The following is a 22,869-nucleotide window of genomic DNA, read 5'->3' as shown; positions in this document are numbered from 1 at the left end:
CAGTGTAGGAATAACAGAATCTATGCTAATCACATCATGTGATGGAATTTTTAGTGGTACTGGGTCTTCCGAGTCTGGGATATACTAGTTTGGGGGGTGCTACAGGGCACTTGGCTCTACCTCCATCTACTCTTCAACCCTGGCTGAAACCCATCACCTCCTTTCTGTGCATCTCTTTCTTCCTCCGTAAAATAAGCTGGAAAGAGACAATGGATCACTATGGTCTCTCTCAGAAGAACTGAGAAACTTCCATCTTGATGTGGTCAGGTATGATGAGGAGTTTTGAGTCACTCCCTGTGTGAGAAATCACAAACCAAGATACACAGTGGTATTTTAAGCTTCTGAGAAATAGTCTGCAAGACAGCTTACCACAAAGAAGCAAAAATGGCTCATACCAGCCTACATGCTAAAAACTCATTGTGGAATGAGTCTTAGGACATGCTTTATTAACTTGGGTTTGCATTTTACTTCTACTTATTGGATGTATGGCTTCGAGAAGTTGTTTAATCTTCAGATCTCTCATTGGCAAAATGGATTCTAATTTATTTCCAAGGTGCTTGTGAGAGTAATGAGATAATGTGACAACTGGCTTATTTTAGCATTGCATCGAAGACATCCTGATGGTTGCTTCATGAATGTGAAATGAATTAAATGCCCAGCTTGTGAAAGACTGTATCATCATTATATCATCCTTGTAGCTTTGTTGTGGTTGGTGGCTCAGATGATAAAGAGTCTGCCTGCAATGCAGGAGACCAGCGTTTGATCCCTGGGTTGGGAAGATCCCCTGGAGGAGGGCATGGCAACACACTCCAGTATTCTTTCCTGAATAATTCCATGGACAGAAGAGCCTGGCAGGCTACAGTCCATGGGGTTGCAAAGAGTCGGGCATGACTGAGTGACTAACACACTCTGTAGCTTTGTGTCTGGTCTGTACCCGGTCACACTCGATTCTATCAGCTTCTGACAACCTAGACAGTTGCTGGAGATTCCTTCTATTCAGAGAAGAAGCCTTTTACAACTTTCTTTCTTTGCCCAACTGAAACGTGCTCAGGCGGCCGGTGCAGCAAATGCCCTTCAGTAACGGGTCTGGGTCGCCTTCAGGCCTTGCCTGCTTTCCTGCCTGCGAGGAGAAAGAGGACCCCAGTCATCTCTGAATTTTCACTCCTCGTGCCTCATCCTGGTGCTTCCCAAACAGCTCTCAGTGCTGTCACAAAGCCCCGAGGCCAAGGAACACACATCAGCTGGTTTCCTCCCACTTCACAAATGAGGGAGTGGAGGCAAACTTAGCCAGATGGCTCTCAGGAATTGAAGGAAGGGGTTCCAAGGGCTGCGGATGTCCCTCGCCCTCTGGACTTTCCTTCTTCTTTGTTTCTGCCAAAGCAAGGGGACAAGCTAAACACCCAAGAAGCCCTCTGTGCAGCTGACTTGTTTAGAGCCAAGCCTGCAGCTGCCCAGCCTCTGACCCCCGACCCAGCAGCTCTCAGACAGCAAAGGGAAAGTCCGTGGAACCTCGCATCATCCTCCAGGGCTAAGTGGACAAGGCAGGTTGGACACTTCAAAAATCACAGTGAGATGAGTTGTCTTTTCTAAGTGAAGACTCTCCTTTCTTCTGGAACGCCTTCTCCTGTTCATTCCTTCTGGGGCACCTCCTGGTCAGTATACACTGTGCATCCCTGAGGCTGGCACAGGGGAGCAATGCCAAATCACCCCATCATCCAAATGTGTCTCCTGATCCTTGAATCACGGCCAGACCTTTCCCTCCACTGTTTGCCCTTCTTCAAGTCCTTGACCAAAAAAGAAGGATGGGGCTTCAAAACGGCTCACTCAGAGCTGAAAGAATGCGACTCTACAGCTTCATCTCTTTGAACTCAGTGGATTGAAGTCTTTAAAAAAAAATTATCGGTTACCATTTCGTAAGAGTGAAATTGCTGAAAATCTGACTGTTTGAGACATGCTTGTACACACAGGCGGCAGATAAAATTACCAAGATAAATGTAAGGGTGCTTTGGTTTTTAAGTACAACACACCCAGTCTGCCTGTCCTGGTCCTGAGCTGGGCTGTAAGGAGAGCAGAGCAGAATCACAGAATTGAGTTCCAGTTTCCTCTGTCACTTACTTCCTCTGGGATCTTGCTCAAGGAGCTTAATCTCCATGGATCTGATGTTCATCACCTCTAAAATGGGACAGTAACTAGCACCTTGGGTTCATTGTAACATTCATAACATTTATGTAAGCAGTATATAACTTAAATGTGATAGCTTAAAAGTATCAAGCCAACACTTAATGAGATCTGCTTCATACCCTGGGCTTCTATGCCCAATTCTGGGGCCATAGTTCACATCATAACCATCAGAGATTTGTGAATTTATTAGGAGGTTCCACCTCTGTCCCCAGGCAGAAAATAATATATTCTGGGGAAAGCATACCGTCTCGAAATTCACAGAGAGGCACCCATGTAATCCAGCAAAGGCTGGGGCCATGGTGGTCATGACAAAAGTCATGTCTAACAGGAAAAGGCAATTCTGAAACTCAAAAAAAAAAAAAAAAAAAAAAAAATCTCACTGCTTGATAGCTGAGTCTACAAGGCCAAGGAGGGAAAGGAAGACATTCCTCACAGAATGAAGAGTCCCAGGAATTCAGCAGTAGTGGTGATATTTATTAAAGTAAGTCCACAGGGATGTCCCTGGCGTAGCCGTAGTGGTGATATGAAAGTAAGTCCATAGGGACGTCTCTGGCATAGCAGTAGTGGTGATATTTATTAAAGTAAGTCCACAGGGACATCCCCAGTGGTTGAATGGTTAGGACTTCATCTTCCAGGGCAGGGGTGCAGGTTTGATCCCTGGTCAGGGAACTAAGTTCCCACATACGTCAGAGCCAAGAAACTGAAACAAGAAGCAGTACTGTAACACATTCAATAAAGACTTTAAAAATAGTCCACATTTTTAAAAACTTAAAAAAAAAAAACAAAGCCCACAAATTCTTTGATCTTCCTTCTTTTAGAATAGTGGAGCCTCCTTCTCCTCCTCATGACTATGGGCTGTGTTTGGTGATACTCTCCTGATGAACTGGGCATGGTGGAGGTATGTGACTTGGCTTCTTCCTGCCCAGGTCACTCCCTCGGGGAGAGTGGGGAGCCAGCTGTCATGCTGTAAGGACTCCTGCTGATACCATGTGAGCTCTCTTAGAAGCAGATCATCCAGCCTTGGTTCAAGCCTTCAGATGATGCAGCCCTGGCTGACACCTCTCTGCAGCCTGATTAGACAGCTTGGGCCAGAACCATCTGGCTAAGCCTTGCCAGGATCCCTGATCTACAGAAACCAAGATAACAAATACTTATTGTCTTAAGTTGCTGAATAGTGGGGAAATTTGTTAGCAGCCATAGATCACTGAGTGTGTTAGTTGCTCAGTCTTAGCTGACTCTTTGTGACCCCCATGGACTGTAACCCACCAGGGTCCTCTGTCCATGGTATTTCCCAGGCAAGAATACTGGAATGGGTAGCCATTCCCTATTCCTGGGGATCTTTCCAACCCAGGGATTGAAGCCGGGTCACCTGCATGGCAGGCAGATTCTCTACTGTCTGAGTCACCATTACCACCACATAGGTATAGATAGATCACTGATGCAGTGGTTAAAAAGTCCCCAGTGAAAACTTCGGTTTGGTTGGAGCCCAGAGGCCTAGGCTTGGTGGCTAAAAGGGACACAGAACGTGAGGCCTGATAGCGAGATGCCTGACAATCTTGTTAAGAAGTTAGGATTAATCTCCTATTAGCAACTTGTTTAAGTGGAAGGATGTTTTTACTTAGAAGAATGACATGAACAGAGTTGATTACAATATCCTTGGCAAGAAATGAGATGGGTAGAGGCTGACTGGATAGAGGGGGACCTCCAGTTAAAAAGTTGTAGGAATAACAGCGCAGTCAAGAGAAGAAGAGAGCCTGAACAGAGTTAATGATAGAGGAGGTGGGTATGGGAGGATTGTCATAAAAGATGCTGCTTTGCGGAAAGAAACAAGTAGTCTCTAGGGCCAGCTAGTGCAATCCTGCGTCACTCTACACTGTGTGGGGGAATAAAAGTGGGCTGAACTATATTACAGCCCTATATTCACACCAACAGTATCATCACCCATGCACACACACTATCAATATACTTACACCCATGAGCCAAAAAAAGTGAGCATTTTGCAAAAAGGACTTCACAATTAGGAAATGGCTTACTCTTGGATTTAATGTGAAGCATTTGAAATCATCTTTTATAGAAGCTCTAATTTCAAGGACAAAAAGAAAATAAAGAATTCCCAAGTTCCATAAGAACCCAAAGCCTCACATTTGTTCATGGTATAAAGGCCACAGACGATTAGACTGAACAATAGTGGGGTGAGTTATAGGTTTGTTGGAACACAGGTTAAGGTGGTTTTGAAGCACTGGAAGAACTGAAACAAAATCTATAACTAAAACAGCATAGGCAGTGATATTAAATTTGCCAAGCCCTCATCTCCCAACAACACCAGTTACTTTAGGAGAGTAACATCTATCTTTGGTATTTCAATAGCCCCAGAAAGAGATGGGTATATAAATACTAAAGCCATGAATATTTTAAATGGCTTCATTTCTATCCAAATGATGAAGGAAGAAAATGTGTGTGTATATAAAAATATTAAGCTTTCATCCTATTATCTTTAATCCATTCTACCATCACCACTCATAGCAGTATTTCAGACTCTTCTGGCAAGTAGAGTTCTAGTTGAACTAAAATTAAGAAGAGAACCAGAAAAATTCAAAACCAGTAGAGAGTTAAAGAACCAAGTCTGATTTTCAAAGGAAAATGTTGGTGAGTGTAAAAGTTGGAAATCATATTGTTTCTGAAACTTTAAAAATAATCCTCTTTTACTTTTACATGTTATATGGAACTTTTAAAAAATGTTAATCTTCAAATAACTTGATTCATTAAATAGCTGTTGAATACTCAATGTCCTATTAATAACAGGAGATAAGACAGGTCCACTGGGAGGAATGATACTTCACTAGAATGAAAATTCAAGTGAAAATCTGCCTCAAGATGTTACTTGAGGCAGACACTGTGTTGTTGACCACAGCAGTCTTGGGTCGATGGTGAGGCCTGAAAACGGAATCACTCATCATATACCCTTTTGATAGAGGAATGAATGAATGAATGAGTGGACTACTATATAAACACATGTAACATTAAGAATCCTGGGTTTGTTCAATTAAGAACAAGGCTATAAATTTCAAAGGTATGTCTCCACTGTCAGAACTCCACTGTCAGAAGTTGTAACAAATAATTACAACTTAAGAGTCTGGTGGAAGATGTAAAAAATCCTGATTTTAAGAAAAGATAAAAAAACTGAAAGTTGTGAACTAAGCAGCAGCAGCAGATTTTAGGAGCCCCAATGAAACTATTTTAGCAAAAAAGCACACTGATCTAACTACAGTGAAGAATACAGCTGTTCAGAATAATTGTGATATGGTGAAAATAACTTAATGAAATGCTGTTTCTTCAAGACCCTCAAAAGTCTCCTTCTGGCTCACAGTCCAAAGTGAAACTTCTGTGGAGGGAGCGAAGGAAAAGACAAAGAGAAACCACCACCATGAAAGCCTGCACCAGAGCTATTTATTAGAGTAACGTTTCTTTTTTCTTCTTCTTCTTCAAGATTTCATAAACAACTGAAGTATGTACAAAGTCTTACAGCATTTACAGCATAAAAAGTGTCCTATGAGCTGATGAAGGCTAAGGCAGTGCTGCTGGGAGCTCCAGGGCGTGTCTATAAGAGCGAGGAAGCCGAGCATCCCAGGTGGACCCCTTGGCTACTGCAGGATGACTGTCAGCTGAGGGCCAGCCAACTAGACCACCTGTAGGACAGGTTATGGGGGAACAAGCTGATATGCAGCCCTACGGATCTTCGGGTTGAAAAGCTACAGAGTCATGTTTCAAGTTCCCTGCAGCCTCACAGGTTAACATATGCATGAGGACATAGTCATGCTGCCCAGATCTGGTTCAGCTACCAAAGGTACTGACTTCTGAAGAGAAGGCTCTAAACTGATATGGCTGGCATTTCCATTTGTGTTCAGTGGTCTTCAGGTGGTTCCCACCACCCAAACCCCACTCCCCTCTCCCAGATAAAACAATTACAACAAAGGGAGGGAGGAGAATACACTTAGAATTCTCAACCAAAAAACTAACTTAAAAAAATTCAGTATCAGCTCTAGGGTGGCCAGTTCTGTCAAATGATTGATAGTCAAAATTTCTTAATCAACCCAAATCAGATCAATAGCAACAAGCCCCTCTTAACACCCAACCTCCTGATTTAATCCCCTACATTGTATCTGATTGTCTTTCCTTGGGGTCAGTATTACACAGAACCATCAAAGTTTATACACCAAATCAGACACAGAACATACGTGTCCCCAATCATTACTTGTGTAAATGGCAAGAGGACTGTCACTAGTAAATGACTGACATCGGATTCCCCACTTTCTTTCTCAGAAAGCCCAGCCCGGGTCTCTCTGGGATCCCTCACTATCTGATAGCAGAGCCCATTTATTTTCCCGTTAGGATCTCACATGTAGGCAAATAGGCTTTTTTTTTTTTTTAATTCAAAAAGATGTTACTCCCAACTTAAAAGCCAGTTGATAAAACCTTTAATTAAGACACCATAGCGCGGGATATAAAAACACTAGAACCACATAAATATTGAAGAAGTTGTATACCGTTTTCCGTGTAAACAGTTTTGCCAAAGATTGAAGCCCTAAATTAGGATGTGGCCTGACACTTTGGGGCGGGTGACGCGCAACCAGCCAGGCTCTGCAGCGATGGTAGCCGAGGACGCCAGGTCAGTCCCCGTGTTGGCGGGCATGCAACTGGAAAGACATTGCACAACAAGCAACACAAAGAGAGTGGAGAAGCTCACAACACTTCAAGGAGACCTCACAACCTTCACAAGTGCCGAGGCGCGGACAGAGACCCCCCCTGCCTCCCTCCGGGCGCGCTGCTGCCTCTTACACGTGGGACACCTTCTGCGACTCCCTGGCCTGTTTGATGCTGTACAACCACTTGATGATGCGCGCGTTCCTCTCGATGGCGGAGATGCCATAGGGCACCCGGTCATTGGCACTGTCATCGTTCCTAAGGTCACTGTTACTGTCCTGAGACTGTTCGCAGTCCGAGCTGATCATGCTGGCGCTGCGGAAGTTGAGCGAGATGATGTCCGAGTTGGCCCGCGCGAAGTTCTCCATGCCCAGGTTCTCCAGCTCCTCTGGATCCAGTCCGCAGTAGTTGAAGAAGCGCTCCACGTCGGCGTCCACGCGGAAATACCTATCGCTCAAGTCTGACTTGGAGCGCTGCAGCGAGGGTCTCCGGCCCACTCCGCCGGCCGGCTCGGTCGCCTCAGCCTCGGGGGACTTCACTGCGGCCGGGGCGGCCACCTTGGGCTTGGGGGGCAGCGGCGGGGCGGAACTGCTGCAGGGGAGGATGGCCTTCAGGGGCCTGGCCCCGGGCCCCTGGCGGATGTCCGAGGAGCTGTGCGACACGTGCAGAAAGGCGTCGGCGGCGGCGGCGGCGGAAGAGGCGGGCTCGGGCGGCCGGCGGCCCACGTGCGAGCCGCCCTCCTGGGGGCTGCCCCGGCCCGGTGCGGGGCGCGCGCGCAGCGACTCGGCGAACGAGTGCCGGTGCAGCTCGGCCGCGTCAGCCCGGGGCGCCGGCCAGTTCCGCGCGCTGTGCTTGTGGCCCGAGCCCGTGCTCGAGCCTTCGGAGCTGTTGAGGATGTTCTTGAGGATCTCCAGCTTCAGGGTCTCGCGAGGCGCGCCCCCCTCGCTCTTGGCTCCGCCGCCGCCGCCGCCGCCGAAGCCCTTGAGCGTGGGGCTGCCGAGCGCGCGCTTGGCGGCGGGGCACACGGGGGGCTTGGCCAGCACCGCCGGCTTCACGGGCTCCTGCTTGGCGTTGATGACCTCCTGGCTCTTGACGTACTTGGCCTTGTCGGCCTCCAGCCGCTCCACGGCGCTGAGTCTCTTGGGGTTGGGCTCCGCCTGGCGGCGAAAGTAGTCGGGCCCCTTGTTGAGGATGCGCAGGGGCACGGCCGACGTGAAGGTGCCGGCGGGGCTGACCGGCTTCACCATGCTACCTGTCTGTAGGCTCTCCGTGGGCATGGCGGGCACTCTCTCCCCGGCGGCCGTGGTGGATGCTCGTGTGCGCGCCTCCGGATGCGCCGGGCAGACACATGTGCGGGCGGCACAAAGCGCAGCGGATGGTCAGGAACCGAGGGTCAGCGGCGGCAGCAGCGCCTCATCTCCTGCTCGGTCACCGCCCCGGGACTCTAATCCCCTCGCCCCCTCGCCCCCTCGCCGGCCGGCCGGTGCGGAGAGGCCACCAGCCTCCAAGTTCCTTTAATCGGGCCTCGCCGCCTCCTTTCTCCTCCCCGAAGGATGTGGGAGTCTCCTCCAGGTCTTTGTGTTCAACTGCAGGCAGAGCTGAAACACACAACAACCAACCGCGGGTTAGGATGGGCGAGTGACATCACGGCTGTAGCAACAGCGAAGCCGCGCGCCCCCGCCCTGCCGCCCCCGCCCCGGGGCGCCCCCCGCCAGCCCGGGAGGGAGGTGATCCCGGCGGCCGCATGGGGCCCCACCGCCCGCGCCCGGCGCTCGGAGGCCGGCGCGGCTCCGGAAGAAGAGCGGCGGAGGGTTCCCACGCGCCAACTCCTCCTGGCGCCTCCCCATCAGAGAGACCCGCCTCCCGATCACGCCCGGCCCGACATCACTTAAACCCAAACCCAGGAAACACGAGATGACAGTAGAAATGTTGGTCCGCAAAGCCCGGTTCCCAGTTCATGACATGTCACTGGATTCCTGTGGCTCTCTTATCTGCTTAGGCTACAGTCTCGGTGACTTCTAAGGTGCCTGTTTTGCAATGAAGCAAAACTTCTGACTTCAATCACTCTAACTTTAACAAGCACCTAACGCTTCAAGAACTTAAAAGATGGCAAGAAACGACAGTAATCACAAAACGGTTTTTCAAAAGTCAACATGTTTATCTTATTTTCGCTAACCAGTGTATTTGAAAACACCATCTCCTGTAAACGAAATGTGTACTAAGTTCATCTCATTAAATACAAGCTTTTTTTTAACTAACCAAGCACCAGACAAGAACACCCCTAGAAATACTTCTAGATCAACCATATAAAAAGATATTCTGATTATAAATGCTCCATAATTTTTCACACAATGGGCAGAAATCAAGTTTTTTTTATGTATTTTTCCAAGTCCCCCAGAGAACTAAGAAGACAAGGTGTAAATCATACTTAAATATGTTACTTTATAGAAAACTTGTATAACAGTTAAGCATTCATGGGTCTTATTTATGACCTTCTGAAAAACTTGACTCCCCCACCCCTCAACCAAGACCACTACAGTGAAACACTTATTAATACTCCCAAGATAAATCATTCTACTTAAAGCGATGGGAGTAACAGACCACCTACCTGTCTCCTGAGAAACCTGTACATGAGTCAGGAAGCAGCACTTAGAGCCATTCATGGAACAACTGACTGGTTCAAATTGGGAAAGAAATATGACAAGCCTATGTATTGTCACCCTGCTTATTTAACTTATATGCAGAGTGCATCATGTGAATTGCCCAGCTGGTTGAATCACAAGCTGGAATCAAGCTTGCCAGGGGAACTCAATAATCTCAGATATGCAAATGATACCACTCTAATGGCAGAAAGTGAAGAAGAACTAAAGAGCCTCTTGATGAGGGACTGAGAAAGCTAGTTTGAAACTCAACATTAGAAAAAACTAAGATCATGGCATTGGCTTCCATCACTTCATGGCAAACAGAAAGGGAAAGAGTGGAAGCAGTGACAGATTTTATTTTCTTGGGCTTCACAATCACTGCAGATGGTGACTGCAGCCATGAACTTAAAAGACACTTGTCCCTTGGAAGGAAAGCTATGACAAACCTGGACAGCATATTAAAAAGCAGAGACATCATTTTGCTGTCAAAGGTCCATCTAGTCAAAGCTATAGTTTTTCCAGTAGTCATGTATGGACATGAGACTTGGACCATAAAGAAGGCTGAGCACAGAAGAATCAGTGCTTTCAAAGTTGTGGTGGTGCTGGAGAAGACTCTTGAGAGTTGAAGGAGATCAAATTAGTCCATCCTAAAGGAAAGCAATCCTGAATATTCATTGGAAGGAGTGATGATGAAGCTGAAGCTCTAGTACTTTGGGCATCTGAAGCAAAGAGCTGACTTATTGGAAAAGACCCTGATGCTGGGAAAGACTGAGGGCAGGAGAATGAGGTGACAGGGCCAGATGGTTGTATGGCATCACCGATTCAATCGACTGAATTTGAGCAAACTCTGGGAGATAGTGGAGGACAGGGAAGCCTGGCGTGCTGCAGTTCATGGGGTGGCAAAGAGTCAGACATGACTTAGTGTGCTACCTACTACTTAGCACATGATACAGTGTCACATTTATCTCTGCAGCCCTCTGAACACCCCTGTCACTGCTGGCAGCGAACACTGATGAGTGAGCGCATCAGCATTCCAAAAAAGGGTTCAGACTCAGCATCGTTGGTTATAATTAGGAGTATTAAGAGAGTAAGTATTTAACTAACATACTGAAGCTGAAACTCCAATACTTTGGTCACCTGATTCGAAACTGACTGATTTGAAAAGACCCTGATGCTGGGGAAGATTGAAGGCAGGAGGAGAAGGGGATGACAGAGGATGAGATGGTTGGATGGCATCACTGACTCAATGGGCATGTGTCTGAGTAAACTCCGGGAGTTGGTGATGAACAGGGGGGCCTGGCGTGTTGCAGTCCATGGGGTCACAAAGAGTTGGACATGACTGAGCGACTGAACTGAACTGATTCAACTAACATATCCATTAACTAATTTACAAAATAAATAAAGTGGTATTAGTATAAAAAAAATCAGAGCTACCCCATGTCCGAGGTCAGGGGCGGCTGCCGAGAGGAGCTACCCCATGTCTGAGGAATGGTAGCTGCGCGGGCGCAGGAGAGAGGAACTACTCCACGTTCAAGGTCAGGAAGGGCAACCTCATCCAAGATAAGGAGCAGCGGCTGCGCTTTGCTGGAGCAGCCGTGAAGAGATACCCCACGTCCAAGGTAAGAGAAACCCAAGTAAGACGGTAGGTGTTGTGAGAGGGCATCAGAGGTCAGACACACTGAAACCATCATCACAGAAAGCTGGCCAATCTGATTGCATGGACCACAGCCTTGTCTAACTCAATGAAACCAAGCCATGCCGTGTGGGGCCACCCAAGACGGATGGGTCATGGTGGAGAGGTCTGACAGAATGTGGTCCACTGGAGAAGGGAATGGCAAACCACTTCAGTATTCTTGCCTTGAGAACCCCATGAACAGTATGAAAAGGCAAAATGATAGGATACTGAAAGAGGAACTCCCCAGGTCAGTAGGTGCCCAATATGCTACTGGAGATCAGTGGAGAAATAACTCCAGAAAGAATGAAGGGATGGAGCCAAAGCAAAAACAATACCCAGTTGTGGATGTGACTGGTGATAGAAGCAAGGTCCGATGCTGTAAAGAGCAATATTGCATAGGAACCTGGACTATTAGGTCCATGAATCAAGGCAAATTGGAAGTGGTCAAACAGGAGATGACAAGAGTGAATGTTGACATTCTAGGAATCAGCGAATTGAAATGGACTGGAATGGGTGAATTTAACTCAGATGACCATTATATCTACTACTGTGGGAAGGAATCCCTTAGAAGAAATGGAGTAGCTATCATGGTCAACAAAAGAGTCTGAAATGCAGTACTTGGATGCAATCTCAAAAATGACAGAATGATCTCTGTTCGTTTCCAAGGCAAACCATTCAATATCACAGTAATCCAAGCCTATGCCCCAACCAATAACGCTGAAGAAGCTGAAGTGGAACAGTTCTATGAAGACCTACAAGACCTTTTAGAACTAACACCCAAAAGATGTTCTTTTCATTATAGGGGACTGGAATGCGAAAGTAGGAAGTCAAGAAACACCTGGAGTAACAGGCAAATTTGGCCTTGGAGTACAGAATGAAGCAGGGCAAAGGCTAATAGAGTTTTGCCAAGAGAACACACTGGTCATAGCAAACACCCTCTTCCAACAACACAAGAGGAGACTCTACACATGGACATCACCAGATGGTCAACACCTAAATCAGATTGATTATATTCTTTGCAGCCAAAGATGGAGAAGCTCTATACAGTCAGCAAAAACAAGACTGGGAGCTGACTGTGGCTCAGATCATGAACTCCTTATTGCCAGATTCAGACTTAAACTGAAGAAAGTAGGGAAAACCACTAGACCATTCAGGTATGATCTAAATCAAATCCCTTATGATTATACAGTGGAAGTGAGAACTAGATTTAAGGGACTAGATCTGATAGACAGTGTGAACTAGCCTGATGAACTATGGATGGAGGTTCATGCCATTGTACAGGAGACAGGGAGCAAGACCATCCCTATGAAAAGAAATGCAGAAAAGCAAAATGGCTATCTGAGGAGGCCTTACAAATAGCTGTGAAAAGAAGCGAAGCAAAAAGAAAAGGAGAAAAGGAAAGATATAAGCATCTGAATGCAGAGTTCCAAAGAATAGCAAGGAGAGATACGAAAGTCTTCCTCAGTGATCAATTCAAGGAAATAGAGGAAAACAACAGAATGGGAAAGACTAGAGATCTCTTCAAGAAAATTAGAGATACCAAGGGAATGTTTCATGCAAAGATGGGCTCGATAAAGGAGAGAAATGGTATGGACCTAACAGAAGCAGAAGATATTAAGAAAAGGTGGCAAGAATACACAGAAGAACTGTACAAAAAAGATCTTCATGACCCAGATAATCACAATGGTGTCATCACTGACCTAGAGCCAGACATCCTGGAATGTGAAGTCAAGTGGGCCTTAGAAAGCATCACTATGAACAAAGCTAGTGGAGGTGATGGAATTCCAGTTGAGCTATTTCAAATCCTGAAAGATGATGCTGTGAAAGTGCTGCACTCGATATGCCAGCAAATTTGGAAAACTCAGCAGTGGCCCCAGGACTGGAAAAGGTCAGTTTTCATTCCAATCCCAAAGAAAGGCAATGCCAAAGAATGCTCAGACTACCGCACAATTGCACTCATCTCACATGCTAGTAAAGTAATGCTCAAAATTCTCCAAGCCAGGCTTCAGCAATATGTGAACCGCGAACTTCCAGATGTTCAAGCTGGTTTTAGAAAAGGCAGAAGAACCAGAGATCAAATTGCCAACATCTGCTGGATCATGGAAAAAGCAAGAGAGTTCCAGAAAAACATCTCTTTCTGCTTTATTGACTATGCCAATGCCTTTGACTGTGTGGATCACAATAAACTGTGGAAAATTCTTCAAGAGATGGGAATACCAGACCACCTGACCTGCCTCTTGAGAAGCCTATATGCAGGTCAAGAAGCAACAGTTAGAACTGGACATGGAACAACAGACTGGTTCCAAATAGGAAAAGGAGTACGTCAAGGCTGCATATTGTCACCCTGCTTATTTAACTTATATGCAGAGTACATCATGAGAAATGCTGGGCTGGAAGAAGCACAAGCTGGAATCAAGATTGCCGGGAGAAATATCAATAACCTCAGATATGCAGATAACACCACCCTTATGGCAGAAAGTGAAGAGGAACTAAAAAGCCTCTTGATGAAAGTGAAAGTGGAGAGTGAAAAAGTTGGCTTAAAGCTCAACATTCAGAAAACTAAGGTCATGGCATCTGGTCCCATCACTTCATGGCACACAGATGGGGAAACAGTGTCAGACTTTATTTTTTGGGGCTCCAAAATCACTGCAGATGGTGACTGCAGCCATGAAATTAAAAGATGCTTGGAGGAGGAGCCAAGATGGCGGAGGAGTAGGACGGGGAGAACACTTTCTCCCCCACAAATTCATCAAAAGAGCATTTAAACATCGAGTAAATTCCACAAAACAACTTCCGAATGCCGGCAGAGGACATCAGGCACCCAGAAAAGCAGCCCAACTCTTCGAAAGGAGGTAGGAAAAAATATAAAAGACAAAAAAAGAGACAAAAGAGGGAGGGACGGAGTTCCGTCCCGGGAAGGGAGTCTTAAAAAGAGAGAAGTTTCCAAACACCAGGAAACCCTCTCACTGCCGAATCTGTGCCGAGCTTTGGAAGCACAGAGGGCAACATAAAAGGGAGGGGAAAAAAAAAAAATAAACAATTAAAAATCGCGGATTGTGAGCCCTACGGGAACTCCCCCAGCGGAGAAGCAGCGCAGACGCCTGCACACGGCGTTAGCAAGCGGGGGCTGGGCAGGGAAGTGCGGCACGGGCTGTGTCCCTTAGAGTAAGAATCGGGCCGAATGTCCTGAGCGCTATCTGAGCGAAATAATTTGGGCTAGCAAACCAGACTGTGGGATATCTACCACGCGAAAAGCCAGCCCTAACCTAAGACACCGCCAGGCCCGCGCACAGAACAAAGGACTGAACAGAGATAGCCGGCTGCAGACCTCCCCCTCCGGTGACAGGCAACCAGAGCCAGAAGGGGGCAATCGCAGCCCCAGAGAGACACTATCTATAAAACTGTAAGCAGGCTTCTTTGCTAACTAAAACTTCCTGGGGGTCTGGACGGTCAACATCTGCCTGAGAAGGTGCGCCGGTTTTACACCCAGATAACCGAGTGGCGGGGAGGCGATAAGTCGCAGCATTGGCGCCCGCCAAGCACCTCATCGCCTGAGCTGCTCGACCTGGGAAGAACACAAAACGCAGGCCCAACCGAGTCTGCGCCTCTGAGGACTACCCGAGTGCCTGAACCGGAGCGGCTTGGACCTGGGAGCTCAGTCCAGGGCGGGCCTCTGATTGTTCCCGGCGGAACAACCTAGAGCCCAAGCAGTGTGGGCAGGGAGGTTACACGCGCCGTGAGCGGGGGCAGACCCAGTGTGGCCGAGGCACTTCGAGCGCACGCCAGTGTTATCTGTTTGCAGCATCCCTCCCTCCCTCCCCACAGCGCGGCTGAACAAGTGAGCCTAAATTAAAAAAAAAAAAAAAATAGGGTCCTCCACCGTCCCCTTTGTGTCAGGGCGGGAACCAGACACTGAAGAGACCAGCAAACAGAAGAAGCTCTAACAGAGGGAAACGCCTTGGAAGCTACAGGCCATAGATTAAAACCCTGTGGTTACTACGGATTACATAGGAAGGGGCCTATAGATCTTGAGAAATATAAGTCGGACTAAGGAACTGCCAAAAATGAACTGAACCCACAATACTCACAACAAAACCAGAGAAAGACCTAGATATATTTTTACTATTTTTACGATCAATCTTTCTTTCTTTCTTTTTTTTTTAAATTAAAAAAAATTTTTTTAAGTCCTCTATTGTCCTTTAATTTTCACTTTTATAACTATTACTTTGCAAAAAAAAAAAAAAAAGACCCTATTTTTTTTTTTCTTCTTCAGCAAACTTCATATATATATTTTATAATTTTTTGACCGTGGTTTTTTTTTTTTTTTTTTCTTTTTCTTCTTTTCTTTAACATTGCATTTTTGAAATTCCAAACTCTACTCTAGATTTTTAATTTTAGCCATTTGATATATGTTATCAATTTTGTACCTGTAGTTTTTTTCATAATTGCTGTGACTTTTTTTTTTTTTTTTCCTCTGTTTCTTTCTCTTCTTCTTTTATATAACATCGTATATCTGCAATTCCAAACTCTACTCAAGATTTTTAATTTATGCTTTTTGGTATTTGATATCAATTTTGTACCTGTATTTTCTTTATAATTTTTGCGACATTGTTTTTGTTGGTTTGTTTGTTTTCTCTCTTTATTTTTCTTCTTCTTCTTTTTTTTTTTTTTTTTTTTTAACGTTGTATTTTTGAAATTCCAAACTCTACTCTGGATTTTTAATTTTTGCTGTTTGGTATTAGTTATCAATTTTGTACCTGTAGTTTCTTTATTACTTTCACGACCTTGTTTGTTTTTCTTTGTTCGTTTTTTCTCTCTTTCTTTTCCTTCTCCTTTTCATTAACATCGCATTTTTGAAATTCCAAACTCTACTCTAATTTCTAATTTTTGTTTTTATGTATTTGTTACCAATTTTGTACCTTTAAGAACCCAATCTTCAGGACCCATTTTTCACTAGTGTACGAGATTACTGGCTGGACTGCTCTCTCTCCCTTTGGACTCTCCATTTTCTCCACCAGGTCACCTGTATCTCCTCCCTAACCCCTCTCTACTCTACCCAACTCTGAATTTCTGTGTGTTCCAGACGGTGGAGAACACTTAAGGAACTGATTACTGGCTGGATCTGTCTCCCGCCTTTTCATTTCCCCCTTTTATCCTTCTGGCCACCTCTGTCTCCTGCCTCCTTCTTCTCTTCCCTGTATAACTCCGTGAACATCTCTGAGTGGTCCAGTTGTGGAGTGCACATAAGGAAGTGACTACTGGCTAGCCCACTCTCTCCACTATTGATTCCACCTCATCTCATTTGGGTCACCTCTAACTCCCTCCTCCCTCTTCTCTTCTCCATGTAACGCTGTGAACCTCTCTGAGTGACCCTCACAGTAGAGAAACTTTTCATCTTTAACGTAGATGTTTTATCAGTGGTGCTGTATAGAAGGAGAAGTTTTGAAACTACTGTAAAATTAAGACCGATAACTGGAAGTAGGAGGCTTAAGTCCAATCCCTGACTCCAGGGAACTCCTGACTCCAAGGAACATTAATTGACAGGAGCTCATCAAACGCCTCCATACCGACACTGAAACCAAGCACCACACAAGGGCCAACAAGTTCCAGGGAAAGACATAACAAGCAAATTCTCCAGCAACAAAGGAACACAGCCCTGAGCTTCAAGATACAGGCTGCCCAAAGTCACCCCAAAACCATAGACATCTCATAACTCATTACTGGACATTTCATTACACTCCAGAGAGAAGAAATACAGCTCCATCCACCAGAACATCGACACAAGCTTCCCTAACCAGGAAACCTTGACAAGCCACCTGTACAAACCCACACACAGCGAGGAAACGCCACAATAAAGAGAACTCCACAAACTGCCAGAATACAGAAAGGACACCCCAAACTCAGCAATTTAAACAAGATGAAGAGACAGAGGAATAGCCAGCAGATAAAGGAACAGGATAAATGCCCACCAAACCAAACCAAAGAAGAAGAGATAGGGAATCTACCTGATAAAGAATTCCGAATAATGATAGTGAAATTGATCCAAAATCTTGAAATTAAAATGGAATCACAGATAAATAGCCTGGAGGCAAGGATTGAGAAGATGCAAGAAAGGTTTAACAAGGACTTAGAAGAAATAAAAAAGAGTCAATATATAATGAATAATGCAGTAAGTGAAATTAAAAACACTCTGGAGGCAACAAATAGTAGAATAACAGAGGCAGAAGATAGGATTAGTGAATTAGAAGATAGAATGGTAGAAATAAATGAATCAGAGAGGATAAAAGAAAAACGAATTAAAAGAAATGAGGACAATCTCAGAGACCTCCAGGACAATATTAAACGCTACAACATTCGAATCATAGGGGTCCCAGAAGAAGAAGACAAAAAGAAAGACCATGAGAAAATACTTGAGGAGATAATAGTTGAAAACTTCCCTAAAATGGGGAAGGAAATAATCACCCAAGTCCAAGAAACCCAGAGAGTCCCAAATAGGATAAACCCAAGGCGAAACACCCCAAGACACATAGTAATCAAATTAACAAAGATCAAACACAAAGAACAAATATTAAAAGCAGCAAGGGAAAAACAACAAATAACACACAAGGGAATTCCCATAAGGATAACAGCTGATCTTTCAATAGAAACTCTTCAAGCCAGGAGGGAATGGCAAGACATACTTAAAATGATGAAAGAAAATAATCTACAGCCCAGATTATTGTACCCAGCAAGGATCTCATTCAAGTATGAAGGAGAAATCAAAAGCTTTTCAGACAAGCAAAAGCTGAGAGAATTCTGCACCACCAAACCAGCTCTCCAACAAATACTAAAGGATATTCTCTAGACAGGAAACACAAAAATTGTGTATAAATTCGAACCCAAAACAATAAAGTAAATGGCAACGGGGTCATACTTATCAGTAATTACCTTAAACGTAAATGGGTTGAATGCCCCAACCAAAAGACAAAGACTGGCTGAATGGATACAAAAACAAGACCCCTGCATATGTTGTCTACAAGAGACCCACCTCAAAACAGGGGATACATACAGACTGAAAGTGAAGGGCTGGAAAAAGATTTTCCATGCGAATAGGGACCAAAAGAAAGCAGGAGTAGCAATACTCATATCAGATAAAATAGACTTTAAAACAAAGACTGTGAAAAGAGACAAAGATGGTCACTACATAATGATCAAAGGATCAATCCAAGAAGAAGATATAACAATTATAAATATATATGCACCCAACACGGGAGCACCGCAGTATGTAAGACAAATGCTAACAAGTATGAAAGAAGAAATTAACAATAACACAATAATAGTGGGAGACTTTAATACCCCACTCACACCTATGGATAGATCAACTAAACAGAAAATTAACAAGGAAACACAAACTTTAAACGATACAATAGACCAGTTAGACCTAATTGATATCTATAGGACATTTCATCCCAAAACAATGAATTTCACCTTCTTCTCAAGTGCACATGGAACCTTCTCCAGGATAGATCACATCCTGGGCCATAAAGCTAGCCTTGGTAAATTCAAAAAAATAGAAATCATTCCAAGCATCTTTTCTGACCACAATGCAGTAAGATTAGATCTCAATTACAGGAGAAAAACTATTAAAAAATCCAACATATGGAGGCTGAACAACACGCTGCTGAATAACCAACAAATCACAGAAGAAATCAAAAAAGAAATCAAAATTTGCATAGAAACGAATGAAAATGAAAACACAACAACCCAAAACCTGTGGGACACGGTAAAAGCAGTCCTAAGGGGAAAGTTCATAGCAATACAGGCACACCTCAAGAAACAAGAAAAAAGTCAAATAAATAACCTAACTCTACACCTAAAGCAACTAGAAAAGGAAGAAATGAAGAACCCCAGGGTTAGTAGAAGGAAAGAAATCTTAAAAATTAGAGCAGAAATAAATGCAAAAGAAACAAAAGAGACCATAGCAAAAATCAACAAAACCAAAAGCTGGTTCTTTGAAAGGATAAATAAAATTGACAAACCATTAGCCAGACTCATCAAGAAACAAAGGGAGAAAAATCAAATCAATAAAATTAGAAATGAAAATGGAGAGATCACAACAGACAACACAGAAATACAAAGGATCATAAGAGACTACTATCAACAATTATATGCCAATAAAATGGACAACGTGGAAGAAATGGACAAATTCTTAGAAAAGTACAACTTTCCAAAACTCGATCAGGAAGAAATAGAAAATCTTAACAGACCCATCACAAGCACGGAAATTGAAACCGTAATCAAAAATCTTCCAGCAAACAAAAGCCCAGGTCCAGACGGCTTCACAGCTGAATTCTACCAAAAATTTAGAGAAGAGCTAACACCTATCCTGCTCAAACTCTTCCAGAAAATTGCAGAGGATGGTAAACTTCCAAACTCATTCTATGAGGCCACCATCACCCTAATACCAAAACCTGACAAAGATCCCACAAAAAAAGAAAACTACAGGCCAATATCACTGATGAACATAGATGCAAAAATCCTTAACAAAATTCTAGCAATCAGAATCCAACAACACATTAAAAAGATCATACACCATGACCAAGTGGGCTTTATCCCAGGGATGCAAGGATTCTTCAATATCCGCAAATCAATCAATGTAATACACCACATTAACAAATTGAAAAATAAAAACCATATGATTATCTCAATAGATGCAGAGAAAGCCTTTGACAAAATTCAACATCCATTTATGATCAAAACTCTCCAGAAAGCAGGAATAGAAGGAACCTACCTCAACATAATCAAAGCTATATATGACAAACCCACAGCAAACATTATCCTCAATGGTGAAAAATTGAAAGCATTTCCTCTAAAGTCAGGAACAAGACAAGGGTGCCCACTTTCACCATTACTATTCAACATAGTTTTGGAAGTTTTGGCCACAGCAATCAGAGCAGAAAAAGAAATAAAAGGAATCCAAATTGGAAAAGAAGAAGTAAAGCTCTCACTGTTTGCAGATGACATGATCCTCTACATAGAAAACCCTAAAGACTCCACCAGAAAATTACTAGAACTAATCAATGACTATAGTAAAGTTGCAGGATATAAAATCAACACACAGAAATCCCTTGCATTCCTATACACTAATAATGAGAAAACAGAAAGAGAAATTAAGGAAACAATTCCATTCACCATTGCAACGGAAAGAATAAAATACTTAGGAATATATCTACCTAAAGAATCTAAAGACCTATATATAGAAAACTATAAAACACTGGTGAAAGAAATCAAAGAGGACACTAACAGATGGAGAAATATACCATGTTCATGGATTGGAAGAATCAATGTAGTGAAAATGAGTATACTACCCAAAGCAATCTATAGATTCAATGCAATCCCTATCAAGCTACCAACAGCATTCTTCAGAGAGCTAGAACAAATAATTTCACAATTTGTATGGAAAAACAAAAAACCTCGAATAGCCAAAGCGATCTTGAGAAAGAAGAATGGAACTGGAGGAATCAACCTACCTGACTTCAGGCTCTACTACAAAGCCACAGTTATCAAGACAGTATGGTACTGGCACAAAGACAGAAATATAGATCAATGGAACAAAATAGAAAGCCCAGAGATAAATCCACGCACATATGGACACCTTATCTTCGACAAAGGAGGCAAGAATATACAATGGATTAAAGACAATCTCTTTAACAAGTGGTGCTGGGAACTCTGGTCAACCACTTGTAAAAGAATGAAACTAGAACACTTTCTAACACCATACACAAAAATAAACTCAAAATGGATTAAAGATCTAAACGTAAGACCAGAAACTATAAAACTCCTAGAGGAGAACATAGGCAAAACACTCTCTGACATACATCACAGCAGGATCCTCTATGACCCACCTCCCAGAATATTGGAAATAAAAGCAAAAATAAACAAATGGGACCTAATTAACCTTAAAAGCTTCTGCACATCAAAGGAAACTATTAGCAAGGTGAAAAGACAGCCTTCAGAATGGGAGAAGATAATAGCAAATGAAGCAACTGACAAACAACTAATCTCGAGAATATACAAGCAACTCCTACAGCTCAACTCCAGAAAAATAAATGACCCAATCAAAAAATGGGCCAAAGAACTAAATAGACATTTCTCCAAAGAAGACATACAGATGGCTAACAAACACATGAAAAGATGCTCAACATCACTCATTATCAGAGAAATGCAAATCAAAACCACTATGAGGTACCATTTCACACCAGTCAGAAAGGCTGCAATCCAAAAGTCTACAAGTAATAAATGCTGGAGAGGGTGTGGAGAAAAGGGAACCCTCTTACACTGTTGGTGGGAATGCAAACTAGTGCAGCCACTATGGAGAACAGTGTGGAGATTCCTTAAAAAACTGGAAATAGACATGCCTTATGATCCAGCAATCCCACTGCTGGGCATACACACTGAGAAAACCAGAAGGGAAAGAGACACGAGTACCCCAATGTTCATCGCAGCACTGTTTATAATAGCCAGGACATGGAAGCAACCTAGATGTCCATCAGCAGATGAATGGATAAGAAAGCTGTGGTACATATACACAATGGAGTATTATTCAGCCATTAAAAAGAATACATTTGAATCAGTTCTAATGAGGTGGATGAAACTGGAGCCTATTATACAGAGTGAAGTAAGCCAGAAAGAAAAACACCAATACAGTATACTAACGCATATATATGGAATTTAGAAAGATGGTAACAATAACCCTGTGTACGAGACAGCAAAAGAGACACTGATGTATAGAACAGTCTTATGGACTCTGTGGGAGAGGGAGAGGGTGGGAAGATTTGGGAGAATGGCATTGAAACATGTAAATATCATGTATGAAATGAGTTGCCAGTCCAGGTTCGATGCACGATACTGGATGCTTGGGGCTGGTGCACTGGGACGACCCAGAGGGATGGAATGGGGAGGGAGGAGGGAGGAGGGTTCAGGATGGGGAACACATGTATACCTGTGGCGGATTCATTTTGATATTTGGCAAATCTAATACAGTTATGTAAAGTTTAAAAATAAAATAAAATTAAAAGATGCTTACTCCTTGGAAGGAAAGTTATGACCAACCTAGACAGCATATTCAAAAGCAGAGACATTACTCTGCCAACAAAGGTCCATCTAATCAAGGCTATGGTTTTTCCAGGGGTCATGTATGGATGTGAGAGTAGGACTCTGAAGAAAGCTGAGCGCCGAAGAATTGATGCTTTTGAACTGTGGTTTTGGAGAAGACCCTTGAGAATATCTTGGCCTGCAAGGAGATTCAACGAGTCCATCCTAAAGGAGATCAGTCCTGGGTGTTCATTGGAGGGACTGATGCTGAAGCTGAAACTCTAGTACTTTGGTCACCTCATGTGAAGAGTTGACTCATTGGAAAAGACCCTGATGCTGGGAGGGATTGGGGGCAGGAGGAGAAGTGGACGACAGCGGATGAGATGGCTGGATGGCATCACCGACTCGATGGACGTGAGTTTGGGTAGACTCCGGGTGTTGGTGATGGACAGGGACGCCTGGCGTGCTGCGATTCATGGGGTTGCAAAGAGTTGGACACAACTGAGTGACTGAACTGAACTGAACTGAGTATAAAATCATCTGCTCTTATGGTAAGAAAAGAGAGTGTCTGTTAAAATAAGCTTGGGCGGGGGCTGA

General features: G+C 43.9%; 1 protein-coding gene across 5 annotated transcripts in view; it reads right to left on the bottom strand.

Moving 5' to 3' along the window:
* Positions 1-1,279: 1,279 nt before the first annotated feature.
* FAM110B (family with sequence similarity 110 member B) overlaps positions 1,280-22,869 on the bottom strand; it is a 153,326-nt gene continuing 131,736 nt past the window's right edge. For 3 of the 5 annotated variants that reach the window (XM_055546042.1, XM_055546041.1, XM_055546040.1), the window contains 2 exons: positions 7,018-8,480; positions 6,634-6,875 (listed from right to left, as the gene is read on the bottom strand). In XM_055546042.1, coding sequence (XP_055402017.1) covers positions 6,764-6,875; positions 7,018-8,159 — 1,254 coding nt within the window. In that variant the 5' untranslated portion in view covers positions 8,160-8,480 and the 3' untranslated portion in view covers positions 6,634-6,763. Of the gene's footprint in view, positions 2,882-6,633; positions 8,481-22,869 lie in introns of those variants that run through there. The other 2 variants (XM_055546043.1, XM_055546044.1) reach the window with 2 other exon arrangements.

Source organism: Bubalus kerabau, chromosome 14 (assembly GCF_029407905.1).
Source record: "Bubalus kerabau isolate K-KA32 ecotype Philippines breed swamp buffalo chromosome 14, PCC_UOA_SB_1v2, whole genome shotgun sequence".
Lineage (NCBI taxonomy): Eukaryota > Metazoa > Chordata > Mammalia > Artiodactyla > Bovidae > Bubalus > Bubalus kerabau.
Note: the sequence above shows the minus strand (reverse complement) of the source record. Positions and strands in the feature narration are given on the sequence as shown.